The sequence below is a fragment of the Lissotriton vulgaris genome, chromosome 6 (genome assembly GCF_964263255.1).
Source record: "Lissotriton vulgaris chromosome 6, aLisVul1.2, whole genome shotgun sequence".
Taxonomy (NCBI): Eukaryota; Metazoa; Chordata; class Amphibia; order Caudata; family Salamandridae; genus Lissotriton; species Lissotriton vulgaris.
Window position 1 is genome coordinate 1,562,635,856 of NC_141694.1, and position 26,119 is coordinate 1,562,661,974.

Here is a 26,119-nt window from a genome sequence, read left to right on the forward strand (position 1 = left end):
ACAAAATAAAAGGGTTCCTTTTTGTAATGGGATGCAATGACAATCCATAATTCCAATGGCAGTGCCAATCAAAGGAAATGGAATAAATATAAAACCACAGTAGCTCAATTTTCAAAACTGTTTACCATCTTGACTGTGCCAAACTGCTATAGATTGTAACCCCACCATCGTATACAAAGGATAACATTTCATATAATAGTTCGTCAACATTGATAAACTTTTACGACGATGTATAAATAACTAGCAGAATGTTTTTTATGATATGAAGGAAAGTTTATTCTAATAAAACTCAACACTGCAATGTAGTATTTGGATGTTTCAGAGAAAACAACACTTTATTGAAGGAGAAGCATACAATAGCATAGAAGAAGATTTTACATTCTAAACTCTGTATGAACCTGCTCTCAAGTCCAGATCTCCGGCTCACGACTTTAACTGTTCAATGCAGGTTTGCGCAGTGACAGTGATCAATCTGTAATGGTATGTGTCCTGTATTGGGTGACTTTGAAAATTAGCTTTTGAAATTAGCTTCTATAGTTTTCCAGGGTCTACTGACACTAGCAAGATTCAAGAGAAAGACATACACAATGCTACAAAATAAGCGTTCTTTGTTACCTAAGATTGTGCAATGACTCCAGGTGTGTCTTTCTCGTCTTCTGTTTCAGCGGGCACAATTACCGTTTAGAGAAGGCCATGTGTGCAATTAATATTCTGTAAACTAATAACCCAAAAGTGACTTTAGAATTGAATGCAAATGTTTTCATACACATCATTTTCCATCTCACTTCTACATAAACCTGCAGATAAGGAGTTAATAATTCAATTCAATAAAGATGTATGACCTCAGCTAAATAAAGCATCTTTCTAAGCATTGCAAACTTTGTAGTGGCGGTTAATTTTAAAGTAACGTGGTCGAAGTTCCTGAAGGTCTTTTAGGAACCTCCTCTCCCAAAACATTTCTCACTTATCACAGTAGAATTACTTCTGTTTATTTAGGGAAATTCTTCAGCTAAGATTCTTAAAACAAAACAAGTGGCCCTGGGGTGTGTGATAATCATTGCACCTGTTAAAATCCGATACCCCGGGAAACGGAGTTTAATAGGTGTGGTAATTACCACCTAGTACACGTTTAGCCCTTACAACGGGGCATCTATATTTACCTGGGATCTTCTCCCACTATATGTTGGTAGTTGAGACCTACTAAAATCTGCCTGTGGAAAATTGGAGGGAGTGGCAATTACTGCAAAATGTGTAATTCCGATCTCTGTGCAGACAGTAACTAGCACAGGGACTAGTAAAGAATAAGTCACATTCAATGAGAGCATCAGCCTTTTTTTGTCTGAATTCATGTCTTTGGGAAAGGCTTTATGTATTTTTGGCAAACCTTTGCAAACTCAAAAACTTTGCTGGGGAAATTTAAATGGCGTTCACCTTAGCACAGGGTAGATTTGGGCACCTAGCAGTGTTGCAAACTAAAAAAAACGATTGGAGTCATCAAGATTGTAACCCACGTGTCAAGGTCCATCACAGGATACAATTGTACATGCATTACATTTAATATTTGCTACCCACTGAAATACTATTTATTTTGTAATAAGGGGACAACAAGCAGGAACACTATAAATGCTCAAATATTAAACACATGCATTCAAACCAGAAAATACCACTTTTCTCAAACCATCGGAATATATATAGAAAGTATCCTATCCATGATCTAACATTAAAGTCGATTAGGACCCTCCTTGTTTTTTCTTGCTTGTTTTCTCAATCATTGTTTCTACTATCACTGCTGTTTCTTCGTAGGTTTCAATTCGGTCGTTTGTAAACTGTTCAATAGATTCGAGCACCTCAACCTTCTCGTAGCTCATTGAGCCTGGCATGCTGCTATCTCTGCATGGCATTCCCATTATTCCATCCTCCCTACCAGAATATTTGCCCCTTCTATTGCCCAGTGAGTCGTGATGTTCATCACTTGCACCAGAATGAGCAGATGGCCCTGGTCTTGTGACGTCTGATGGCTTTTTAGGCTCATCATTCTTATTTTCTGACTTATCACTCTGTTCACCTTCGTTGTCCTTTTCACCCCCGTTGGTGCTTCTCTGATCTTCAGGATCAGTTTCCTTTTCATCATCTGAGCTAGTCTCATCGTCATCATGGTCTGCTGGCTCAGGAGGCTCAGGTACATCTGGAATTGGCAGAACATCATTGCCATTGGAAGATGGTCCATCACTAACGACCACAGTGGTCCCACCTCCTGCTTGACGGGAAGAGGAATGGAAGCAAGGGTCCAAGTAGCTTCCCTCACCTGTCACCAGCACATAACGCCCTTTAGTATAATATTCATTAGCAGGTTCAGGCTTCTTGTGGCCTCTCATTCGATCTCGTACCATGCTGCATAAATGATTGAATGCCTTGCTAATCTGAGCACCATCCGGAACATCTTCAGGCAAGGTGCCTTCACATGGTTGTATTATTTCATCTTGCTCTGTTTGGATCTGTGAATGACTTTCATATGAAGGTTCTTTTAGCTGCTGCCCTTCAAGCTCTCCTACAGATTTGCAGTACACTTGGCCTTCTTTGTCCGTCTCCGTCATGTCTATGGGTGCATGGTCTTTCTTTCTGAAAGCCTTTCTAGGAAGGCCCTTTTGGCGTGGTTTAGCTGTTGCAATATCCTGAATAGCCATGGTGATATCTGAAATAATATAAAAAATGAAACGAAAACAATTTAATAATTGCAATAAATGAATTCGGTATTTGATTTTTTTGCAGTAAACAACTTATTGGATCACTTTGTTAACCTTGCCGGTGTTGTTAAGTTTGAAACGTTGGGGTAGAATATCCTGTAGGTTTTCCAGAATCCTCCCCTGCCAAAACATTTCCCACTTATCACAGGAGGTATATTTCGCAAAAATACGTTTCTGGGGGAATTCTTCCACTAAGATCGTCAATGTCAAACTTTTTCTGTAATATTTTATCAGATATTTGGTGCCTTAGTCGGACTGTTCTGAACTGGAGAAAGAGCACAAAAATTAAGACCATAATAAAATAGCTTGTATTTTTTGCACGTTTTTGTGACATTCATTATGACATGTGAAATAGTATAATTGTGGCTGAGCTGTGATAGAGTGGATGAAGGGATTCTGAATGTGGGAAGTGCATGACGAGTTACCCTTGTCATTAGCATCCAAGAGGTTAAGGGCTAGACTCTTTGCTACCTTGATATTGAAGGGTATGTATCCATCATCCTAAGTAGGAGTATGTGAAATTCCTTTTACCTGCTTTGTTGGTAAAGTTTTGTATACAATAATAACATGTAGTTCATGGGAAGGCCTTAGATTTGGCATGCCCCTAGCATTGGCCTGATCTGCCCTTGGAATGAATGGTAAGAAAAGCAAAAGTTACTCGTACATTTTTGGGCAAAATGCGATATCACCTGTGATAACTTATGTAGTCACCTGTGGACCTGTTCCCAATGGCCACTCCACCTTTATAGCGCGTCTATTGGAAATGGGTCAAGGACTGTACAAGTAAAGAAAATGCTACTGGTGAAGAGTGTAATGATGGACATACACACAGGGGGAACTAGGACCTGCCCGAGGGAGAACGAGGATAGGGAGGAGCCAGGGACTGGGGATGGTAGTTAGCCGATGAACTAGTGGAAGCAGGATGTGCAATAAATTTGCTACCCCCTATACCCTGTGTCCGTGTCTCTGTGCCAGTAATGACACTACATCTGCCGACGAGGGTACAAAGAACCTGTGGCGTGAGGAGGACGGCTAACTCAGTGCACGTGCCTGGAAGCACAGCTTTTGGGAAGCATCCAGCATTGTGGGACCGGTGACCGCATTGTGGCCGAGTCACGGCGTGAGCGTCCTCGCGCGCTGGGAGCCCACCCCAGCCATCCGGAGGTGTGTTCACCTGCCCCGGAGCTCGCCACCAGTAGCACTGCGTGTGTGTCTGGGGGCTAAAGCGCAAAGTCTGCCTGCTCGCCGGGAGCCCACCCCGGCGGCGAAATAATCAAGAAAGGCTGCCTCACCTGGTGCTCCTGCAATGATGCCCGCCTGAGAAGAGAGTACGGGCTTACACTGATGATTGGTGAGTGAGAGGGAGCTGCAGTGAATGCATTTGTGTCTCCGGTAGAAGGCCCTTCGTCAGGGCTGTAAATATTATAATAAATGTAATCACTATTCCATTAAACATCAATCGTACCATTTGATAACATATATAAAAATCCATATCAAAACAAAGTGGTCTTAAGACAAATTTCAATACTATTAGACCTTCATATAGAGGTATACACACGAGACCGATAATAGGGGTCCCCTAGGGTTGTGATAAAGACATTATATCAGAGAATAAAATAGTTGGAACTTATAAATAGTACATCAATCACTATGTATATATTTTTCCTTCAAAAGTCACACTTATAGACAGTGTACTTTATAATACACAAGAAGGGGGAAAAAAGGAGGAAGACAATAGCATACTCCTAGTAGGAGGTTACTTTAGTGCCAAACAAAACTCCAAGAAAAGTTCAATTCAAACGAAACCTTATAATCCCATAGAAAGCGTGAAACAAAATGTAGAAACACAAAAGTGTAATCATCCCATACCTCCACCATTCACCCTAATCGTAAATAAACAAAAGCATCCAAGAACGTGAAGTCCAAAAGGATAAAGTGTGATAGGAACCCATTGTGAACAGTAGATTAATGAGAGGAAAAAATAAGAAAAGGGAAAGTGAGTATAAGCATATTTAGAGCTCACTCACCATATGACTAGGGTAATGCGCAATGAAATTCTAAGAGGTGTTCCTACTCCATATATAGCATCCACTCATATGCTAGAATAAAAGATAAACCAATATATTATTAGCACATGGAGTGAACCCTCCTAGAGGGTAAAGGTCACGAATACTGAAACTAGTCCAAGAAATCGCGAAAGAAGGATCAGTGTTTTGATGTAAATAGATGATTATATCACACTCACTTATTTCCAAGGTATTCCACGATATCTAAAATATTCTCCAAGGGTAAATCGCAAAATCCATAGCTTCAATCCTTTAAAGTTAGTGGAAAGAGTATAGGACATCATGTTCCCCAGATACTGAACAGTGATGACATCCTGGTATATGGAGCCACCGCGCAAGAACATGATACCACGCTAGATCGAGTTTGCCATGCCCTGATGGAAGCCAACCTCACGCTCAATCAGGACAAGTGTGAATTTCATAAGCCAACGTTGAAATTCTTCAGCCGCGTTTTCTCTGGAAATGGCATGAAACCGGAACCCGGAAAGGTAGCGGCGCTAAACGATACACGAGCCCCGTTGAAGTTGGAGATGTGCGCTCGTTCCTGGGCATGGCCAGCTACTGCTCCAGGTACATACAAGACTATGCCACAATGAGTCACCCCCTGAGAACTCTCACCAAACAGGGGCAGCCATTTCAGTGGTCCACCCAATGTGAACGTGCTTTCAGAGATATCAAGGAAGCTGTGGAGTCTGCTGAAAACATGGCCTACTTCAACGCAAAAAAAGAAGACAGAAATAACAGTGGATGCCAGCCCTGTGGGGCTAGGGGCCATTCTAGAACAGTATGACAGAGAGGAAGATCAACGTCACATCGTAGCATATGCCAGCAGGAGTCTAACAGATACAGAGAGGGCATACTCCCAGCCAGAAAAATAAAGCATAGCCGTTGTCTGGGCCTGTGAACATTTCCACATTTTTATCTTAGGAAAGCATTTCACCTTGGTCACGGACCATCAAGCTCTGATCACAATTTTCGGAAATCCTCGAGCAAAAATGCAGCCACGAATAGAGAGATGGGGCCTCAGGTTACAAGAATACACGTACACCATTGTACACAAGCCAGGGAAAGCTGCAAACCCTGCCGACTACATGTCCAGACACCCCACCCGGACCAGCAAATCCAAACGGTCGATTGCTGATGAGTACATCCATTTCGTGGTAGATCAGGCCAGACCCCCTACTGTTCCGCTGGAAGCAATCTGTGAGGCCACCCAGCTAGACGTCAACCTGCAGGAAGTAAAATGTTACATACAGACAAATAGCTGGCGACAGTCAGAAAATAAGGGACAGGGTGATCAAGAGATGTCCGCGTTCAAACACGTCCATGATGAACTCTCAATAGCCACCAATGGTCTTATCCTAAGAGACACTCGGATTGTGATTCCAAGGCAGCTAAGACAAGGAGTCATCAATCTAGCACATGAAGGACACAGGGGCATAGTAGCCACGAAAAGAGCACTCCGAGAGCGGGTCTGGTTTCCGACACTGGATCTAATGGTGGAAACACGCTGAAGGACTGCCCACAGTGTCAGCTAGTGAGCCTTCCAGACCCCCCCGCACTGCTGCAAATGTCTCCACTGCCAGATGGCGTCTGGAAACACATTGCCATTGATTTCTTTGGGCCGTTCAAGTCAGGACAATATGTCCTGGTCATCATGGACAAATATTCCAGATTCCCCATTGCACAACTGTGCACATCCACCAAAGGCTCCAGTGCCATACCAATTCTAGATGAAGTCTTCGCCGCCTGGGGCATTCCTCAAGTGGTAAAATCTGATAATGAGCCCCTTTTCAACAGCCATGACTTCGCCGAGTTTGTTCAACACCTAAACTTCAAACACTGGAAAATCACACCACTCTGGCCATAAGCGAAGGGAATGGTTGAACGCTTCATGGCCACGGTCAAGAAAGCCATTCAGCAGGCGGAGCTCACTCGAAAGAGCATTCAGACGACGCTCAATGAAGTACTAGGTGCCTACCGAAACACACCCCACTCCACCACGGGCAAATGCCCGGCCCCCCTCATGCTAGGCCGGTCAGTGCGCACCAGACTGCCCATGATGAATGTCCCAGTGAGTGGATCATATCCAGATTCTGATAATGAGGAAATGGCGGCCCTGGATAAGCTGAAGAAGGAAAAAAAGAAATGAAGTGATACGTGGATGAACGTCGAAACGCCTCTCACGCTGAAATTCGGGAAGGAGACTGGGTGTTGGCGAGGCAAGAGCAACACAGAAAAACTGACATGCAAATACCACGACACTCCGTTGAAAGTTGTGAAACAGAAAGGAACTATGATCACCGCGGAAACAGACGGAAAACGAATCACCAGGAATGTGACACACTTCAAGAAGTGCAGCACTAGCATAAAGGAACTATTGACTGAATCTCCAGTCGAGAACAATAAACATGAGACACCGCTCAGCAACAGCCAGGTAATAATGGGGACTCCCGATGAGCACGAGCGAGATACCCCTGATCCTTAGTTGCGCCCCAGACGGACTATTAGAAAACCGTCTCGCCTCATTGAAGAACTTTAAGCGGCGACCTTCAGCGACCTTCAGCGACGTGAAAGCAAAGGGTGTTGATACATTGCTGTATTTTGTTTTATTCACAGAGGGGGGAGATGTAATGATGGACATACACACACGGGGCACTAGGACCTGCCCGAGGGAGAACGAGGGCGGGCGGATAGGGAGGAGCCAGGGTCTGAGGATGGCAGTTAGCCGATGAACGAAGACGAAGGACGTGCAATAAATACGCTACCCTGTGTCCGTGTCTCTGTGCTAGTAAGGGCACTACAAAGAGCTTCCCCTGTGCCCCAGGTTTGATTTTTTTGTTTTGTTTTGCTATACTGGCAGCAGACACCGATAGCTGACATCACAGCAAAACAAAGTGAAAGTAGACAACAGTAAGGGTGCAGTCTACTTTCACTTTTGATTGGTGCTGCGAGGACATGACTGTCCCTGAGCACCAATCTCTGTGGCAGAGGTAGCGCTGGAAAGGGGGCATGCCCTCTTTCCAACAAGTTCTCCTCTTAATGGATCCCTACTTGGGTATCGCCTAATGCCAGCAACAGATTAAGTCAGGGAACATGCAAAGTCAATATAGCCTTCTCATGGTTCCTGGTTTGATCCATTCCTGTTGTTGGCACTAGGATGAACCACACAAGTGGGGTACTATTTTTATCCGAAGTGGAATGCTGGTTGAAAGGAACTTAGCACATCCCAGCAGATGCGGTAACCTTTTGCACAGAAATATTAGGAAAGTGTGTGATTTGAGCCGTAGTTTATGATTTGTAGGGCACTGTGGATAAGAAAACATTGTGGAATCCACACATGACCTTTTCTTGGTGACTAGTTCTAAAAAATGTGTGGGTTTGGTAGAGTTCTTTGGGTCCAGGCCAAATACTGTAACTACTCCCAGGTTGATGAGCTGGTTTGAGTCTTTTTAGCAGGGCTGCTTTTGGTTTCCCAAGTTCGGTCCTGGCACGCTTTTGATCTGTGCTTTGCCATGGTCAAGTTTGTGGTAGCCAGATACATTTAATGAGACAAACTGTCCTTTGTTTATCTGCAAACAAGGGTGAGAGCATGGGCAGCTCCTGTTGTCAAATGGGATTTGTATCTGAAAGCAGGTCCTGCAGTCCACGTTGCCCTCTTCCCAGGGACGAGAGGAAAATGGGGTGAGAAGACATAAAACATAATGGAAACAGCCTCAGGGAGCCACGGAACACTACACAGAGTGCAAATGCACCTGCTACCTTAAACGAGGCACACAGCCAAACTGTAACTGAAATTATGGGAAATTGGGCGAGCTTGAGCTGTCCAGGGGGATAGCAAGTCTTCCTTCTGGCAGCAAACCACTTACAGGAACAAGCAGAATACAGAGGCACATCAGGAATTCTCAGTCGCCAAAAATTACCCACCTGAGCAGAGCAGTTAAGAGTATGTACTTGTGCTGATCATGACATCCAGGAACGTGAGAGGCATTTAGAGGCATTGTAAAGAATGATGACAGCCTAAGGGCCCAATTTAGAATTTGGTGGAAGGATACTCTGTTACAAATGTGACAGATCACGCATCTACCTTACTAAAAGTGCATTTGGATATAATGAACTTGTAATAAGTTAGAAGACATATCCTGTAGGTTATTGACGGAGTACCCATCAGCCACACTGTAAATCAGGCCCTAAGTTTTTTAAAGTATTTTGATGCATGTTACGTTAAAGAGACATAGGCTGATGTCGATATGCATACATATTTGGTTAAATCTTAAAAGACTGATGGGTCAGTGCTCCATGAAAGCAGGGGCCTAGATACTTTAGGTATATTGCAACAGCCGAATAAATCAAGCAAAGCCGAATTCCTCCCAGGTGGAATAATGGAGCATTTTTTTTGCATAATTTAAACAACAATTGGACGGTAATCATGAGGCTCTTAATGGTCGCTAATACAAGATTATAAAGCAAGCATGATGTCATAGCCAAGCCTTACCATGCCTAGGATTGTTAAGAGTTTAATTATCATTCAATAAAACAATCAGTAGATTTGTTGAGCGCTTTTTTTCACCCCTGAGAGTATCCAGGTGCTGGCAGGGTCCAGTTGATTAGCTGGATAGCTAAGTCTTAAGTGGCTTTCGGGAACTCTGGAAGAGATGGAGAGGTCTGTAAATATAAGGGTAGCTCATTCCATTTCTTTCTTTGCAAGGTAGAAGAAGGAGTGACCTCTGCATCTACTAACCTTCACCCCTGCATTAGGGAAAGGGCCACAGAGGCGTCTGTCGGGCGATGGAAGTAAAGGTTCCAGTAGGCGGGTCTGCAGTATTGGTGGGCATTGTATGCCTGGTTACGGAGCTTGAACCTGCATCTTTTCTGAACAGGAAGCCAGGGGAGTTCCCTGAGGATATGGGTGCTGTGGGTTTGTCTAGGGAGAGCCAGGATGAGTCTGGCTGTGGTGTTCTGTACGGTCTGTAGTTATCAGAGGAGTTGAGCTGTGATTCCTGCTTAGAGACGGTTGCCATAGTGCAGTCAGCTGGAGATGAGGGCCTGGGTGATGATGCATCTTGAGCTTTATGGTAACCATATGAATATATTAAGAAGGATGCAGAGGATCAAGAAGTAGGAGGAAGACCTGAGTTGTCAGGTTAGTTTGTTGTGCAGAATAATGCCAAGGTTCTTATTATGGTCAGTGGGGGCAGGAGTGGGTCCGAGTTCTGAGGGCACCAGCTTGCAACCCATGGCAAGCTTTTGTTTCCAAAGACCAGTACCTCTGTCTTGTCTGTTGTGAGCTTCAGGAAGTTGTCCTTCCTCCAGTTGGTGATGTCTGTCATGCAGTTGTGAAAGTTGGTCTTGGTGGTGTTTTCAGAGTGGTAGAGGATGAGTTGTATGTCTTCGGCATAGGAAATAAAGTTGAGTCCATGGGTTTTGGCGATGCTGGCCAGGGGTGTCATTTAAGTGTTCAAGAGGGTGGGGCTGAGCGAGGATGCCTGGGGTACTCCACAGGTGATTTCTTTGTGTTCAGAGGGGAAGAGGGAAGGAAGACTTTTTGCTTTTTTCCAGTGAGAAGAGAGGGGATCCATCTGAGACCAGCTCCCTGTGTGGTGGGAGACCGTATTGAAGGCTGCCAAGAGGTCTAGGAGGATCAGAGCTGCAGTTTCTCCTTAGTCAAGAATTGAGAGGAGCCAAGAAGGAGGTTCCATTTCAGATGTGAGGAGCATTGTTGATTGATGGCTTTTTCTAACGCTTTGGCCGGAAACAGGAGCAAGGAGATTGGTTGGTAGTTATTGATTTCGCTGAGGTCTGGCAATGGTTTCTTTAGTAGTGTGTTGACTTCTGCATGTTTCCAGTCCTCATGGAAAGTGAATGTGAAAATTGAGTTGCTGAACAAGGTGGGGAGTATGTGGCTGATTCTGGCTTTGCCTATTTTGAAGATGTGGTGAGCATGGGTTGATTGGGACCCCTGAGTGGACTGTGCTAATGATGGAGGCGGTGTCCTGTGGTGCGAGCGGGCACCATTTGATTAGTCAGATGTCTGTGGTGGTACGGGTTCATTGTGCTGCTTGAAGAAGTTGACCTTGGGCTGGGGTTTGAAGTTTCTGTAGATGTTAGCGATGTTGTCATAGAAAAAGTTTGCAAGGTTGTGGCAGAGTTCCTGTGAGAGGGTAATGTTGTTTATTTTCAGCTGAGGGATTGTAGAATTCTTTAACACTGTTGAAGAGTTCTTTGCTGTTATTGGAGCTTGATTTGATGCATGAGGCTAAGACCTTTTTTTGATTCGCTCATCTGTCTGTGGTAGAGGTTGAGGGCTGTTTTGAAAGCAGTTTTTTTGGTTGTTTCCTTGCTGATCCTCAAAAACATGCCCACAATTAACCCTAAAAATACCCTTGCAACCCTTGCATTCAATACCCACCCTCAACCCTCAATACTCTAGCTACCCAAAAACCCATACTCACCCTAAACGCTAAAATTACTCTTGGCATGCAAAACCCCATACCCTCCCAAAAATCTAAAAATACCCTTGTCACCTACAAACCCATACCCACCATAAACCCTAATAATACCCTTGCCACCCAAAAACCCATACACACCCTAAACCCTAAAAATACCCTTACCAACCAAAAACCCATACTCACTCTAAAGCCTAAAATTACCCTTGTCATCCAAAAACCCATACTCACCTTTAACCCTTTAACCCTAAAAATGAACTTGCCACCCAACAACCCATACCCACCCTAAACTTTAAAAATACCCTTTCCACCCAAAAACCCACACCTACTCTAACCTCTAAAAATACCCTTCCCACATAAAAACACACACCCACCTAAACCCTAAAAATACATTTGCCACCCAAAAACGAACACCTAATATAAACTATAAAAATACCCATGCCACCCAAAAACCCACACCCACCCTAAACCCTAAAAATTGCCATTGCCACCCAAATAACCACACCCACCCTTAACCCTAAAAATACTGTGCCACTCAAAAACCCATATCCACCCTAAACCCTAAGAAGACACTTCCCACCCGAAAACCCATACCAACAGAAACCCTGAAATCACGCTAAACACCCAAGGTCCCACAACCACCCTAAACCATAAAATTAAACTAGCCACCCAAAGACCCATACCCACCCTAAACCCTAAAAATACCCTTGCCACCCAAAAACTGACACCCAACCTAAAACCTAAAAATACCATTGCCACCCAAAAACACATACACACCCAAACCCTAAAAATACTCCTGTTACCCAAAAACCCACACCCACCCGAAACATTGAACATATCCTTGCCACCCAAAAACCCGCAACCACCCTAAACCACAAAAATACATTGCCACCCAAATACCCATACCCACCCTAAGCCCTAAAATTACCCTTGCCACCCAAAAATCCATACCCACCCTAAACCCTAAAATTAAAATTTCACCCAAAATCCTACACCCACCCTAAACCCTAAAAATACCCTTTCTACCCAAAATCCCACACCCATCCTAAACCCAAAAAATACTATTTCTAAACAAAAACCATGCCAACCCTAACCCCTAAAATTACCCTTTCCACCCAAACACCCACATACACTCTAAACTCAAAAAATACCCTTGCCACCCAAAACCCATACCCACCATTAACATTAAAAATACCCTTGCCACCCAAAGTCCCTTACCCACCCTAAACCCAGACATACCCATACCCATACCACCCCAAAACTCATAAACACCCAAAAACCAAAAACATTAAAAATATTATTGCCACCCAAAAACCATCACTCAAACTAAACCCCTACCCTTGCCACCCAAAAACCCTCATGCACCCAAACCCTAAAACGTCACTTGCCACCCTAAAACCAACACACATCCTAAACCTTAAAAATACCTTTGCCGGGCAAAAACCCACATTCACCCTAAACCCTTAAATGTCCCTTGTTACCTAAAAATCCACACCCACCCTAAACAATTAAAAATACATTTTCCACCCAAAAACCCATAACGGACCAAAGGCCAGATGTACGACCCTAAATTGCAAGTGCAACCAGGTTAGTGACCCGTTTGCGCATGCAAAATGGCCAGGCCATGTAAAATTCCTAAATAGCGAATCACAATTTATTTGCGACTCGCTATTTAGGAATTGTGAGTTGCTATTAGGAAGGGGCATAGAGAAGCAGCCAACTGCTCAAACCCAATATTCTTGGATCACAGGAGCCCTGTGTGGTGGAAGGAGCGCTGCAGTTGAGTCTTGGCACAGGAAATGGGATATAGAAGTTGCAGCACTTTGCACTTGTACCTTTGCTTACACTGGCTACTGCTGGGGCTTGTAAGGGCAATCCAGTGGCAGAGTAGAATCAGGAGGAGCAGGCCAGGAGCTGCTGTATTATTTATTTTCAAAACTGATTCAGGAGATGCGACTCCCTCTTGAAAAGAAAATACCAGTCTTTTGCTGCTATTAGATATTAGAGTAATGTCACTCCGAGCCCATTGGAAGAGTTGATGCACCAACACTGGTACATCAATCATCCAGATTGCCCGGTTGCCTCGGGCCAGTCACTGAGTCACTGAATCGGACACGCCTATGCACAAATGAAGTGTCCGCACCTCTCTGCTGGCATCATCTTAGCCTACCTAGTGACGAAAGAGAAGTGCAGCAGGAGCATACTCTATACTGGGCAAGCGCACCCCATAACTTGCCATAGCCATGGCTATGGGTCGTAAACTCTGCTACATGAGCGGAGCTCACAGAGAGTTTGCCGTACTCCACGCTTCAAGTGGAGCGTGGAGTGGGCAAAACGTAGCAAACTCCGCTGGTGGAGCGGAGTTTACTGTCCACCCATAGCTATTGGCCCCCTGGAACCATTAGCAGCCACAGGGACCTGATCTCCCAACAAGTTGTGTACCAGGAGGCCCCTTTGTAGAGTTGTTGAGGTAGGGCTAGAGCCTCTGGTGACTTGCCCGGGGCCAGCCTTTTACAATAAAAATGTTTTTATTAGGAGAGAAGAGCCCCATGGCCCCTTCCCCTGGTAGATTTTTGCCCTGCAAACGTCATTCCCAGGGGCCCACCCTTTTTGAAAAAGGTGAGGGGGGGTCACCCGGCCCCACTCCCTGGGCCGATATCTTCTGAGGGGACCCCATCCCCCGTTGCCCGCCTTTTTAAAAATGTGTTTTCATTAGGGAGGGCGCTGCGTGTCCCCACTCCCCATTCTGATTTCAGCTCCAGGGCCCCCATCATCTGGGGCCCGGCCAATACACTAAGTGGGGCTAGGCCACACAGCCCCCCTCCCCAGGCCTATTTGGGACCTGTGGACCACATCTTCGAGGGTCCAGCCTCTTCTTTCTAAATGTTGCTAGGGCATCCAGTGACCTGTGTTGTGGTCCTCGGATGAAGCCTCAAGGCCCCTGTGGTCCCTGCGAGTTCCCCACTCCCTGGAGGAGCCAGCATTGCTTTGACAGAAAAGGGGCTGCTGAAAGGCAGCACCCTGTCTGTCAGAGCAATGTTTTCATCTCTTTCTCTGCACGCAGATTTGCATGCAGGGAACCCAATGAAAACTTTCCTTTCTGCAAGCCGGAGCTGTTTGACTGCTCTGGCTTTCAGAAAGTGGAGTTATGTTTGCTTTTGCTTGGTGGGAGCTATCAGTTTCCACCAAGCAAAAGCAAACAGCTACCTCCCAGGGGTGGGCACCTTGGTAGGAAGTAGGAGCTGGCTCTGGCGGGTGCCGGGCCCCAGGTTAAAAAATTGCTCCACTAGGGGAGCCATGTGCCCCCCTTCGTTAATGTATTTTGGTCCTGGGGAGGTGGCCATCCCCAGGGCTGCAGGTGAGGCCGGGTGGGCCCCCCCTCACATTCATTTTAAGTTTAGCTCCGGGGAGGTGCAGGGCTCCAGGGGGGGCATGCGGAACCCCCGCATTATTTTAGTGTGATCTGCCCCCAGGGACGTGGCAAATATATATATTACCCACTGGCCGTCGCCAGTAGGTAGTTATTGTTAGGACCTAGGTAGTAGTTTCCATAGGAAAAGCGTTTTTTGACTTGCCTATATCCTTGATGCTGTTTGACAAATCTTCACAAAATTGTCCAAAGAAAGTGCCTCTGCGATTCTAGCAGTAAAGGGAAATTTCCAGGGCAATCCGTCAAGCGGGGGGGAGGTGAGAAAAAGAGGAGGGCATAATGAATTAATGCATGGGCGGACAGATGGATGAACGGAGGGATGGATGGATGGATGAACTTTGGGATGGACGTATGGATGAATGGACAGATGGATGGGCGGGCAAATGGATAGAAGGATGAACAAACAGAGGAGCAAAGAAGAAATGAGCGAATTCTGTAAACTAATATATAACGCCGGAGGCCAACACCTACCATGGTATTTACTGTGATCTGTGCAATGGGTAGAAAATGTGTGTAACATGTATATTGTTTTCTAAGATCTTCCTCTTTCTCTATGTGCGATTCCATTCTAGGGGCCAGATGTAGGTGGCCATTTACCGGCCGGTAATGGCCGATTTCGGCCGTTACCGACCGGTAAATGGGTTTTTGGGATGTAGGGCCCTTAATTTTACAGATTTGGTAAATTGACCGAATTGGTAAATTTACTGATTCTGTAAAATACCGAATCGGTAATTTAACGATTCTGTAAAACCCAGATGTGAGTGGGACTCTTCTGAGTCCCAAAGGCCTTACAGATTCGGTATTTTACCACCCAATCCAATTGGGTGGTAAAATACCGAATCCTGGTGTGCATGCACATGTGTGCATGCACACCTATGCCATGTGACAGACAGACATGCCCTTAGGGCATGTCTGTGTGCCACATGGCACACATGCCTGTATTTGGGGTGCTAGAGGGTGTCAAAGTGACACCCCCTGCACCCTTGCTGGAATCGGTATTTACCGAATCGGTAAATACCGATTCAGTAATGCCCATTGATTCCTATGGGCTTCAATGCCCATGGGAATCAATGGGCATTACCGAATCGGTATTTACAGAATCGGTAAATACCGAATCTTAACGATTCAGTATTTACAGAATCTGTAATACCTACATCTCCCCCCTTCATATTTACCAACTCTTAAATACCGAATCCGTAAAATTCGGTATTTAAGAGTCGGTAAATATGAATTATCTACAACTGGCCCTAGGTCACATAAAATCAATCAAATAGAAATGCCGTAAATAGACTGAATAGGTTTCCAACCCACTGGGAAGAAAAACTGATGCATGGTAAATGTGAACATCTCAAATAGGAAACTTATGTTTTACAAACCTTTTCTTTCAATCGATTCTACGTCTGTCTTGTCCCAGTGTGCAGGCAGCGGGTGAGCGGCACACTTTTGCAGTGAAATAGGCTCTGCAGCCACATCATCACCTGAAGGCTGCCTGTCTGCCTGCGATCCCAATTTAAAGTTCAATGGGGTGGCTTATGTGCTGCTGAGTTGGTATTATCACCTCTGACAGTCACCCCTCAATTATGATTTATTAGATGTATACTTTTAACGCTCAATAGTCTTAAACAATCTTCTAACAAATTGGGGACTGGACCAAAAAAGGGCAAGAGGGAAAAGTTGGTTCTGAGAGACTTTTCTAGAGTCCATCAGCGATCTATTACACGCAGGGCTTCAAATGGGGAAAAATAAGTGCAGGTACTCAGTACAACGAGCTGGAGGTGTGGTGAGTGGGTGGGACTAAGGGCAGAGCTAAGGATAAGACATAATGATACATAATGAGAAATATAATAGTTGCTGCACATACCGAAAACACATGAGAAATGTGTTTATATAAACAAAACAGGCTAACATTAAACAAAATGAAAGCCAAATGCAATGATATATTAACATTTCCCTGTTTTGTGAAAGTTGCACCTTCTTAATGCCATACTATTAATTGCTGTTGTTTGGCACAATACTAGATACGTTTGAGCACAGCAATAGTGAGAAAATGAGAATACCGCCACTTCAAACCAAAGCTCTTATGGCACCAAGCAAATGAAGAAACCTATCACGACCCTCCCCAGAAGACATTTCTTGTCTCTTCCATCGATGTATCCATTCATCATTTTATCCTACCATTTACCTGTTGCTGTCCACCATTTAACTTTTATATTTTGTCATCAATTCAGTCTTTCATCCATCATTCAGTTTTTCACCATTCTGTCTGTCCACCCTTCCATTTCCAAACCTATCCATCCTAGCATCCTTTCACTTGTCCATCTCTCTATCCACCCTTCACGCATCCATCAATCCTTTGGCTCATCCATCCATCTACCCTTTCAGTCCTTCCTTCCATCCTCCCTTTCACTCCACCCATCCTCCCTTTTACGCATGCATCCATTTATCCACCATTTCATCCATCCTCCCTCCCTTTCATTCATCCATCCATTATTTTACTCATCCACCCATTCGCCCTTTTATCCATCCATCCATCCATCCATCCATCCATCCTCTTTCATTCATCCATATTTTCATTCATCCATCTATAGATCCACACTTTCACTTACCCATGCATCCAGTCTTTCACTCGCACACCCATCTATCCTTTCACTCATCAACCCTCCCTTTTACTTTCTTTATGAACCTTTGTCACCGAGCAGACATGCACTCGCAAAGCACCACACATTTTCTTCTTAATATCTCCTGAGAGTGTCTCGATTCTCTACCTCTTTCGCTCACTTTTCTCTCACAGAAAAAACACATGCAGGCAAACACACAAAAGCAGACACACAAAATACTCCGGTATGATTAAAGCCATTTAAACTCTTTACCTCCCATGGCCTTCTTAATTGGCGCTGTCAGCGGACTGTCTTGATTTCTGTGTTTGCACAAATGCACACAATAGTGTGAATGTGATTGACAGCATAGGGCCTGAATTGACCCTGCTCTGGCAAACACAGCATGATGTTGAGCACTTGGACATTATGCAAATGAGCCCTGCAAAAGAGCTCAGCTGTGGCTCGGATCTGAGCTACAGGAGCGCCAGGGACAGGTTCCACTCCTGCTCACCAGCACTCGCAGCCAATGAGCGTATCCTTTCATGAGTACCGTTACTGTCCTCGGCAGTAGAGAAGTGCCAGTACTTAGAGTGATAAAATTAGGACTCAGTACCGGTGAGTACCGGTCCATATAAAGCACTAATTACACAATGAAAAGGGGGATAGAAGGCTTGTATTGGTCGCTATGTGCCTTTTTATGGCGTACAGAGTAACGCACCTTTAATACAAAGTCTCAGAAAGTCAGACACATAATGAATAATAATTCCGAGTACAGGCAAACATGGCCATGGTTTTATGGCACAGAAAGGATCTGTTCCCTTGTCACGTTCCCGGCAGGATCTCAGCAAAAATGCACCCCCATTGAAGAAAGAACAGGAAGACATTCCATAAGACAGTCATGATGAGCACACTGAAAGGGAAGACCCCACCACACACTCATCTTTAAGATGGCGGGACCTGTTTGCACTCAGAGAGGCGGGTCTGACAAAGCTAGAGTGCCCTGGATCTGGCAATGGCAATTATTTGACAACATCACTGTGCTGCTGCCTCTGCGAGTCTGCGCCTGCCCGAGGCCACGCAGTGGCCATTAGGAGGGCGGGCTCCTAGTCACGGAGGGCTGTCCCGCCCCCGCATGACGTAGTATTTCCTCACCTGAAGCAGTCTCCCCTGGTTGGTGGAGACTGGTAAGTGATGCACGTCCGGGGCGGTTGGGAGGAGCCGTCTGGAGTACATCAGACCTCTGCCCCGCTGGGGAGGCCTCTTTGCCGCCCCGGACGCCGCAGTTCCATGTTGGGACACTCTTTTGTCACGTCGGGACACTCTTTCCTTCTCCTAGGGTCGCCGTCCGAGGTCCCGTTTTGCGTCGAGGTGATAGCTCCGACGTGCCGCTGTTGCGTTGCATCCGGTGAGTGGGGATGTGAGACATATGTTGGTTTCTTTGTCCCTCGGGGTCTGTTTCGGTTGTCTCCCTCCACGGTCCTGTCGCCTGCCTGCCCCCAGCGTCTTATGTTAGTGGGTACATGCGAGGCGCCTGCGGTGGGGCTTCGCGCCTGAGTGATGGTGCGGTTGTGTATTGGTGCGTCTGGGGAGGCGGTTATAGTATTCCCCGGACATCCCCGTATTCTTTACCACAATTTGAGTTGCGGGCGGGTGAGGGGGGGGTCTTCTGAATGAGCAGCCGATTGTCGCTCTCTGGCACCTGCCCGACGTGGGTCCCTGTGCGGCCATTTCCTCGCCTCCGGCAGACTTGGTGGACTCCGCATGGCCGTCCCGATCGCCATTACACAGGCTGCTCAACAGTTTGCCAAATAGTGCCCACCCCCTTCTCCAACCCCCGACATGTGCACTGTGACAAGCGTCCGTCGGTCGCTTCCCCGGGCTGGTTTTTGTTAGTTTCCGCTGTTGAGTTTCGTTCGTTCACCCCCCCCCCCCCCGCCCTCGCGACCCTCGTCCCTTTGTTTGCCTTGTGTCCGTGTAGCGCTCTGAGCATTTATTTAGTATACAATGTGGTTGGGACAAGGGTCTATCATGCGGGGGATTTCATTGTGTTCCAGCCTTGTCAGTTAGGTTGATGCTTATCTTTCGCCTGAGGCAAGTGTTGTTATTGTGCGGGGCGGGTGGTATCGATACTGGCCTTGTTTTGGTGACCGGTCCACGTGGGCTTACGGACCCGATGATGGGATGTGGGCCTGCATCCTATATAAGTGCACAGCTCCCACGTTGTCCTGCAGTCTGGTACTTTTCAAGTGGGACAGGACATGCCAGACACATTCGTGGTGCGTTAATTCTTCCTGCCGCGTTCTTGCCTGGGATATCACTTATTATGATTTTCGGCACTTCCAATGGTAATGGGCAAAGAATTCGAGTTCATCTCAGACCCCGATATGCTATGTGGTGTTTTCACCGTATGTTACTTGGCAGCGTTTACTGTGAAATATTTACGGCAAACTCTTTTCCTGTGAATATACTCAGCGCACCAACAGCAGAGTTTATATTTAAATAGTTAGCAACAGTTAACTTATGCACCTATGGTAGTGCTGTCAGTAGAGCTCCAAGTACCTTAAACTTCGGGACGATCGTCCGGAGCTCCTTGTGGTGGCCGGAGTACGCTTTTGTAATTAACTATGACGGGCATGTTTCATTTAGTGTGCAGTGTTTGCCTACACTGTGCTTCGTTTCTCTGATACCTGCACACATGTCGGTGCTTTCCTCCTCTGTCACACCGTGTGCTGCCTCATGTTGTGTTTTGTTTGCTCTCGTTTGTCTCCCTTCAAGGGTATCCCAGCGGTTCGGAGGGCTGGGCCTGAAGCCGGGGACCCAGGTTCGAGTCTGATGTGAGGCGCAAACTTCGCGCGCGTCACTTCAAATCATTGCATGCTTGCCGCGGAAATATGGCTCCAAAGCACTCCGAGATCTCGGGGGGAGTTTGTGCCAAGATTTCTACTGTAAGGAGGTATTTTGTAGCAAATGAATTTATTTTCATGTGATTCGGTGGTTTCTGTACGTTGCTCACTTGTAAAGTTTCCGTTCCATCCGGTTTCCATGGCGAGACGATCGGTCGCATACATGCATATAATGTGATAAATGTCAGCGCGCTGGGCCCCTTCCCCTATTAAGCCGGGCCTTTAATTACCAGTACAGGTGTTCGGAGTTGAGGGATGCGCTGGGGGGTGGCAGTAGGTGCTGCATGGCTTGAAATGAGGCGAAGGGAGCAGCTGGCGCTCCTCTCTGGTACTTCTGATGAAAGTGACAAGCATTTGGCCCATTAGACGTTGGCTTTTGATAGTTGAACATTTTGAGAGACATCTGCGTCTGCCTGATGATTGTTAAAATGTTGCTCCTTTATCGATGTCCCAATTTTCTGGGCTTTGACCTGATTCATCGAACTGGTTAAGTGGTTGTTTCCCAAGGAAAATGGGCCTAGACACACGTTCCGTCTGTGCCTTTATTGTAGAGGTTTAAGGGCAGGGGGCCTGCTAATATCATGGGGAGCGTTACCTTGTCTATTGTAAAAGACAGCTAACAGTGAGTAATCATAATATTAGGCAACTGTGATCCCCGAAAGAGACAGAAATATAATAACAAGCTAACTTGTTTAATGGCAAGAATTTTATTTACATAAAATACATTGTTTGCAACCGTATACAAATATATAATTTAAACGTTTTATACAAAATTATATTGCCGATTCATCGAAGATTCTAGGATGAGAAGGGTGCAACACACCATGTTTCATGTCTGGGGCTTTCAAATGGGTTTTATGGCCCGCTTTCTATTGCAGGTTGTATGTCCGTCGTTGGGCGTGTTTTATGGGACGCTGCTTCTGGGTACTACTTGGTTATGCCCCTGCTATTCTCATGGGAATGGGGTTACTATTAAATTCTTTATTCATGCTGACTTGTTTTCTGCCATAGATCGTGTCGGCAGAGCAGTCGAGTAAAAGGCACGCTATCCTTTTCAGCTAAACATGCGTGTTCATTATGGCGGGTTCGCCATTAAGTGGAAAGGCAGTTTCGTCTTCGTTTGAGCAGGTTCAGGTTAGGCATGTTTGGGCCGGGACCGAGAGTAGTTGACTTGCAGGCAAGCGTGCTTTGTATCTGTATGGCGCAGCGACATCCCATACCCCACGTCTTTATCCTGTTTCGGCCTAGTTACCTGCAGTTTCGTCGGGGAAGGAGCTTAAGTGGTAGTTGTGTCTCGTCCGGTTTACATTGGGGCTTATGTCACGTTGGGTTTTAGATAGGAGTGAAGGTTGCCCGAGTTCATAGAGTGACGAGACGTATTGGTCAGATGCGTGTCTCTCTGTAACTGTAGTGTACTACAAGTTACGGATCGTAGGTCAGAATGAATCCCAGCCACTTAATCTCTCTGGCCACATCCCAAACCATTGTTATTGCAGTATGCCTCCTTAGTTGGAACCCAGCTATGTGCAAATTAGCCTTCCCCCTGTGCCGGGCAGCACAGTTCAGCCCGTTTGCTAGGCCTGGCCCTCGCAGATCCATAACATAAGCTACCTAGGACGGGTTTTCATTGTAATTGGGGGTCTTCAGTCAGGTGTATCCTAGTCCCCGTGGTACAGCCAGAATGTAACCTTGCTTGGACAGGTTTGCCGCCCAAGGGCTGCGCACTGAAGTATGCCATAAAATTGATGGGTGGGAATCCCATGAGTCTGGCTCTTTCTTCAGAAGTTTTGTACTTCTTGTATGTTTATCTAATCAAGGAAACTACAGTAGTCTAGGTGCTGCTGTCTTTCAGCCTTTAGTGCGTCAAGTAGCCGCATCGTACCTGCTGGTAGGACAGAGAATAGTGTTGTGTTCTTTCTGCTATTTTCAGGAATAAAAATGATAAGTAAACCTCTAACCATAAGGGAACTGGGTAAGTCACAATATTTGATCAGAAGTGTTCCCGGGTGGATCCGTATTTCCTGCTCTGAAGATATTTTACTGGTCCCAATAATTTTCACTCCACATACCAGCGTCTCTTACTCAGACCTTATGCCCTACATACTTAGTCTTTTCGCACCCCCCTCGGTGTAAGGATAACAACCTAATTTTAAATATTTTCTGCCACTATCTCCTGTCTTATCCTTGTAGTAGGGTAGGTTTCCCTGCTGCAGCAATGTGCAAAAAGTCTTGGTTATACCTTGCTAAAGAAAAAGCTCTAGTGCCCTTATCCTCCCAGTGTTTCACTCTGGTATAGGTGACACTAGTCCAGAGACACAAAATTGTACCCATCTTCCCATTCACAGTTGTTCATTTGTCAAGAAGTCGCTGGTGTCTCTAATTTAAGTTGACTGTTTGGTGCAGAAATAATTGGACGGCCAGGTGGGTTTTACAATCTTGGTGGGGGCGACGCGATGCTTCCCTCTCTATCATAAACCAGCAGTGCAGTGCCTCTCCCCTTTCCATAGCCTTTCTCTCAAATGTATTCTATTTGTTTGATGGTTCTTCTCATACATGTGTGGGGTGTCGGGGCACTTCACTCGGGGGGGCAGGCCCTGCCAGAACTGTGCGTTCTGTACAGTCACTTGTGGTTTCGAATACCCTGCACCCACTATTCTAAAGTCCACCAGATTGGGCCGCTGTGTCGAGCTATGTCCAGACCTGTTTCCCTGAGCATACACCAGGAGTGAGTTTACGGGCCCTTACAGGTGGATAGGGTCTGGTATGCATGCTGCATGAGTATACTATGTGCAGGTAGTGGGGTGTTTGAAGAGTGAAGCGCGCGGTTTCAGTAGTGGCCCAGGCTCAGAGAGAAGGTAACATGCTGCTTAACAGGTTGTGGGGCAGACTTCCATACCAACTAAACTCACTGGGAGAACCTTCCTGAGACAGGGGAACTTATATCCTATATTAAGAGCCCCCCCCCCCTTTCTATCAATAGCAAGGGCATGTGAATTCGTAAGAAAAGTAACAGTGCAGCAGTCATCCTGACTTACCCTTAGAAGAAGTAATTTAGTTTCCACCTGTCCCCCTTATTTGTGAATGTTGGTGGTCGACCTGCTTTTAGTCTCTGTCATCATACTTGGCCTTGGTTGTGTGCGGCATTTCGGGCCTTGTCCCACCTCAGGATCGCATACTTATATGTGGGGGGGATTGGCCATTTGGGGCGTGTCGGGACTCCACTTAGCGTCATCCCAAATAAGATAGTGTTGCGACGGGCAGAACAGCAGGTATGTAAAGCTTTACAACAGGGAATCAGTGTGCAATAGGTGCTAATTCTTAGTCACTTGGCATGTATGCTACGTATTTTGGTCTGTCAAACACGGTAGAATAGGCACTGCATAGATTCTCACGTCCTGTGTGCTATGGGGGAGGCCCCGAGCCACGTTATGCGAACCTTTACTGGCTGCGTGGAAATTTAAGTTGTCTCCTTATTTCATGCACTTTTCAGTTTTGCCGAGGTTCTTTCTCCTGTGACTGTCTGGCTAGGTTTTGCTACACGGATGACAGTCTGGGATGTGCCGAAGTGGGAGTGTTAGGAAGTTCTAGGCCCAGCCCTACACTGTGGGAATACCCCCTGGTGCATTTCCACTCCGGGGGACCTCAACTAAGAGGTATAGCTAGTCCTCTTACCTGTACACCCCTGATACCGGCACATGTGTCGCTCTACCATGAGTAGGGAAGGTCATATGTCAATAGTCATGTCTCCCCTTCCATTGGTCCTGCTGTCTATCTTTCTTCCAAGGCTCGGGTACCCGCTGGCAGCCCACCCGCGGTCTGCAGCCTTCGTGTAACACTCAGTTCAGGTATAAGTAGAACAACTGTGGCTACCACAGCCCGAGCCCGGACTGCCAATAATCCCTTGAGGTGGGCCCCTAGAAGACTTTTAGAGAATATTTTATCTGGTATCTTACCCAGTGCCCCACCCCCCCACCCCCGGGGTCAGTTCTCTATCCCCTAGGGGGGGTCCTATTTAACCTTAAGGATAAGCTATCCACGTGGTAGTATAGACTTGCAGCCGACAGGCTGAACTAGGGGGCGTGTATTATCTAGGGGGGGGGCATGTGTTTCCGGCTGTCACCGTGGCTTTCTGTATTTCACTTGTAAGTCCACGTCGCTAGTTACCATATATGCATTTGCGCACTGTATTTTGGGAGGGATTCTCTGCAGGAGGGGCCCTCCCCATCGCCTGGTCTCTTGCCTGGGATAGTCTTCACTATTGTTAGAGGGATTGTTCCCGGGTGGTTATGCCTATTGGTGTCGGAGGGGCTTGCAGTTCCCCAGGTATGTCCCTGCGCAGGTCAGGAGCCTAGGGGGCTCTTCGTTGCAGTCTCAGCTGTCCCCGGGAGGTGGTCGTTAGGCTGCTATCAGGCTTGCTAACTTAATGGTATCTTGGCTGAAGCTGTTTCCAGCCTAAAACCCAAGGGGCAGGGGATGCTGGCTGTAATTGCCTGTGGACCCGGTATTTTGCTTACCTGGGACTCGTCCATGCTCGTTAGTATGTCGTGTGCCCTCCAATTCCCCGGTCCTCTATTGTGGTTATCAGCACAAGCGGCATGTAAACACTCTTTCTGCTCTATTGTGTAGAAGATGGCGCTTCAGTAAGCACACTCCTGCTTGATTGTGTAGAAGATGGCGTTCCAGCCGTAGCAGTGACTTCCTTGGCACAGTTTTCTGACGCTCAGTGGGAAGGGATACGTTGGCGTCCCAGCGGCATGTGCTGGACAGCCTATTTCTTGATACAAAGGGCTTTCAGTAGTTGGGGCCCTGCTAGTCTCTCTTGGTTGGTGCAAGGACTTGGGGGGACTGGCTAATTGGTGGCTGAAGGTGCCTTTTCTTCCTTCGTCCATGTAAGGTCATGTCAGGGGCCTTCGGCCGAGCTAGTTTTGTAGGACAGGGTTAATGGTGCCTGATGGTGTCACCCCACGCTTATGGGCGTTGCCCTGTTCCTCCTCTATCTGAAGGAAGTAATTCTAGGTAGGTTGCAGGTAAAGAGCAGTAGCAGTGGTGGGGGGGCCCGTGCGGCAGCGGGAACCACCGCACTGGGCTGTGACGGAGTTACTGGGCGATCCGGAAGAAGAGAGGTGCAAACGCTGGACGTCAGCAGGCACATAGGGGTGCCAGAGCATAACCTCAGAGCCTAACCTGTAACCTCATGGGAGGTGCAGGAATTCGTGTCGGCGCCCCAGTAGTCCTTCGGGCGGTTGTGGGCCTGTGCAACCGGGGGTTTGCCTAGTCACGCCCCGCAATGGGCGTGTCAGTATAATTATGGTAATTTTACAACAGTTGGGTGGTTCGCCACTGTGTTGTTTGGCTCAACAGGCGGGCAGGTGGCGAGAATGCGGCCTGCCCTAGGATCGCCCGTAAGCTAACCCACCGTCATTACATATGTTGTATGTAATAAACCTGCAGCAATTTTTCCCAAACCTAACACTTGTGTCTTTGTGTTATTTGCGGGTTTGGGCATGTGGGGCGGGGGTTCATGTGGCCCTGATGTGACTATGCGCCTGCCCGAGGCCACGCAGTGGCCATTAGGAGGGCGGGCTCCTAGTCACGGAGGGCTGTCCCGCCCCCGCATGACGTAGTATTTCCTCACCTGAAGCAGTCTCCCCTGGTTGGTGGAGACTGGTAAGTGATGCACGTCCGGGGCGGTTGGGAGGAGCCGTCTGGAGTACATCAGACCTCTGCCCCGCTGGGGAGGCCTCTTTGCCGCCCCGGACGCCGCAGTTCCATGTTGGGACACTCTTTTCCCGCCCTTCCTCGAACCCAGAGTGTCTGCTGGAGGGGGAGGGGGCTCCGGGGGGAGCTTTTAATGTGTTTCTTTTTCGTTGCAGGCGGAGTTACTGGGCGATCCAGAAGAAGAGAGGTGCAAACGCTGGACGTCAGCGGGCACA

At 46.7% G+C, this 26,119-nt stretch overlaps 1 protein-coding gene across 1 annotated transcript in view; it reads right to left on the reverse strand.

Annotated features, from left to right (window-relative positions):
• Positions 1-1,588: 1,588 nt before the first annotated feature.
• The window catches only part of BFSP1 (beaded filament structural protein 1), a 191,610-nt gene continuing 167,079 nt past the window's right edge, over positions 1,589-26,119 (reverse strand). Inside the window, exon 8 of the mRNA XM_086925440.1 lies at positions 1,589-2,692. Within this exon, the coding sequence (XP_086781566.1) occupies positions 1,731-2,692 (962 nt within the window). The 3' untranslated portion in view covers positions 1,589-1,730. The remainder of the gene's footprint in view (positions 2,693-26,119) is intronic.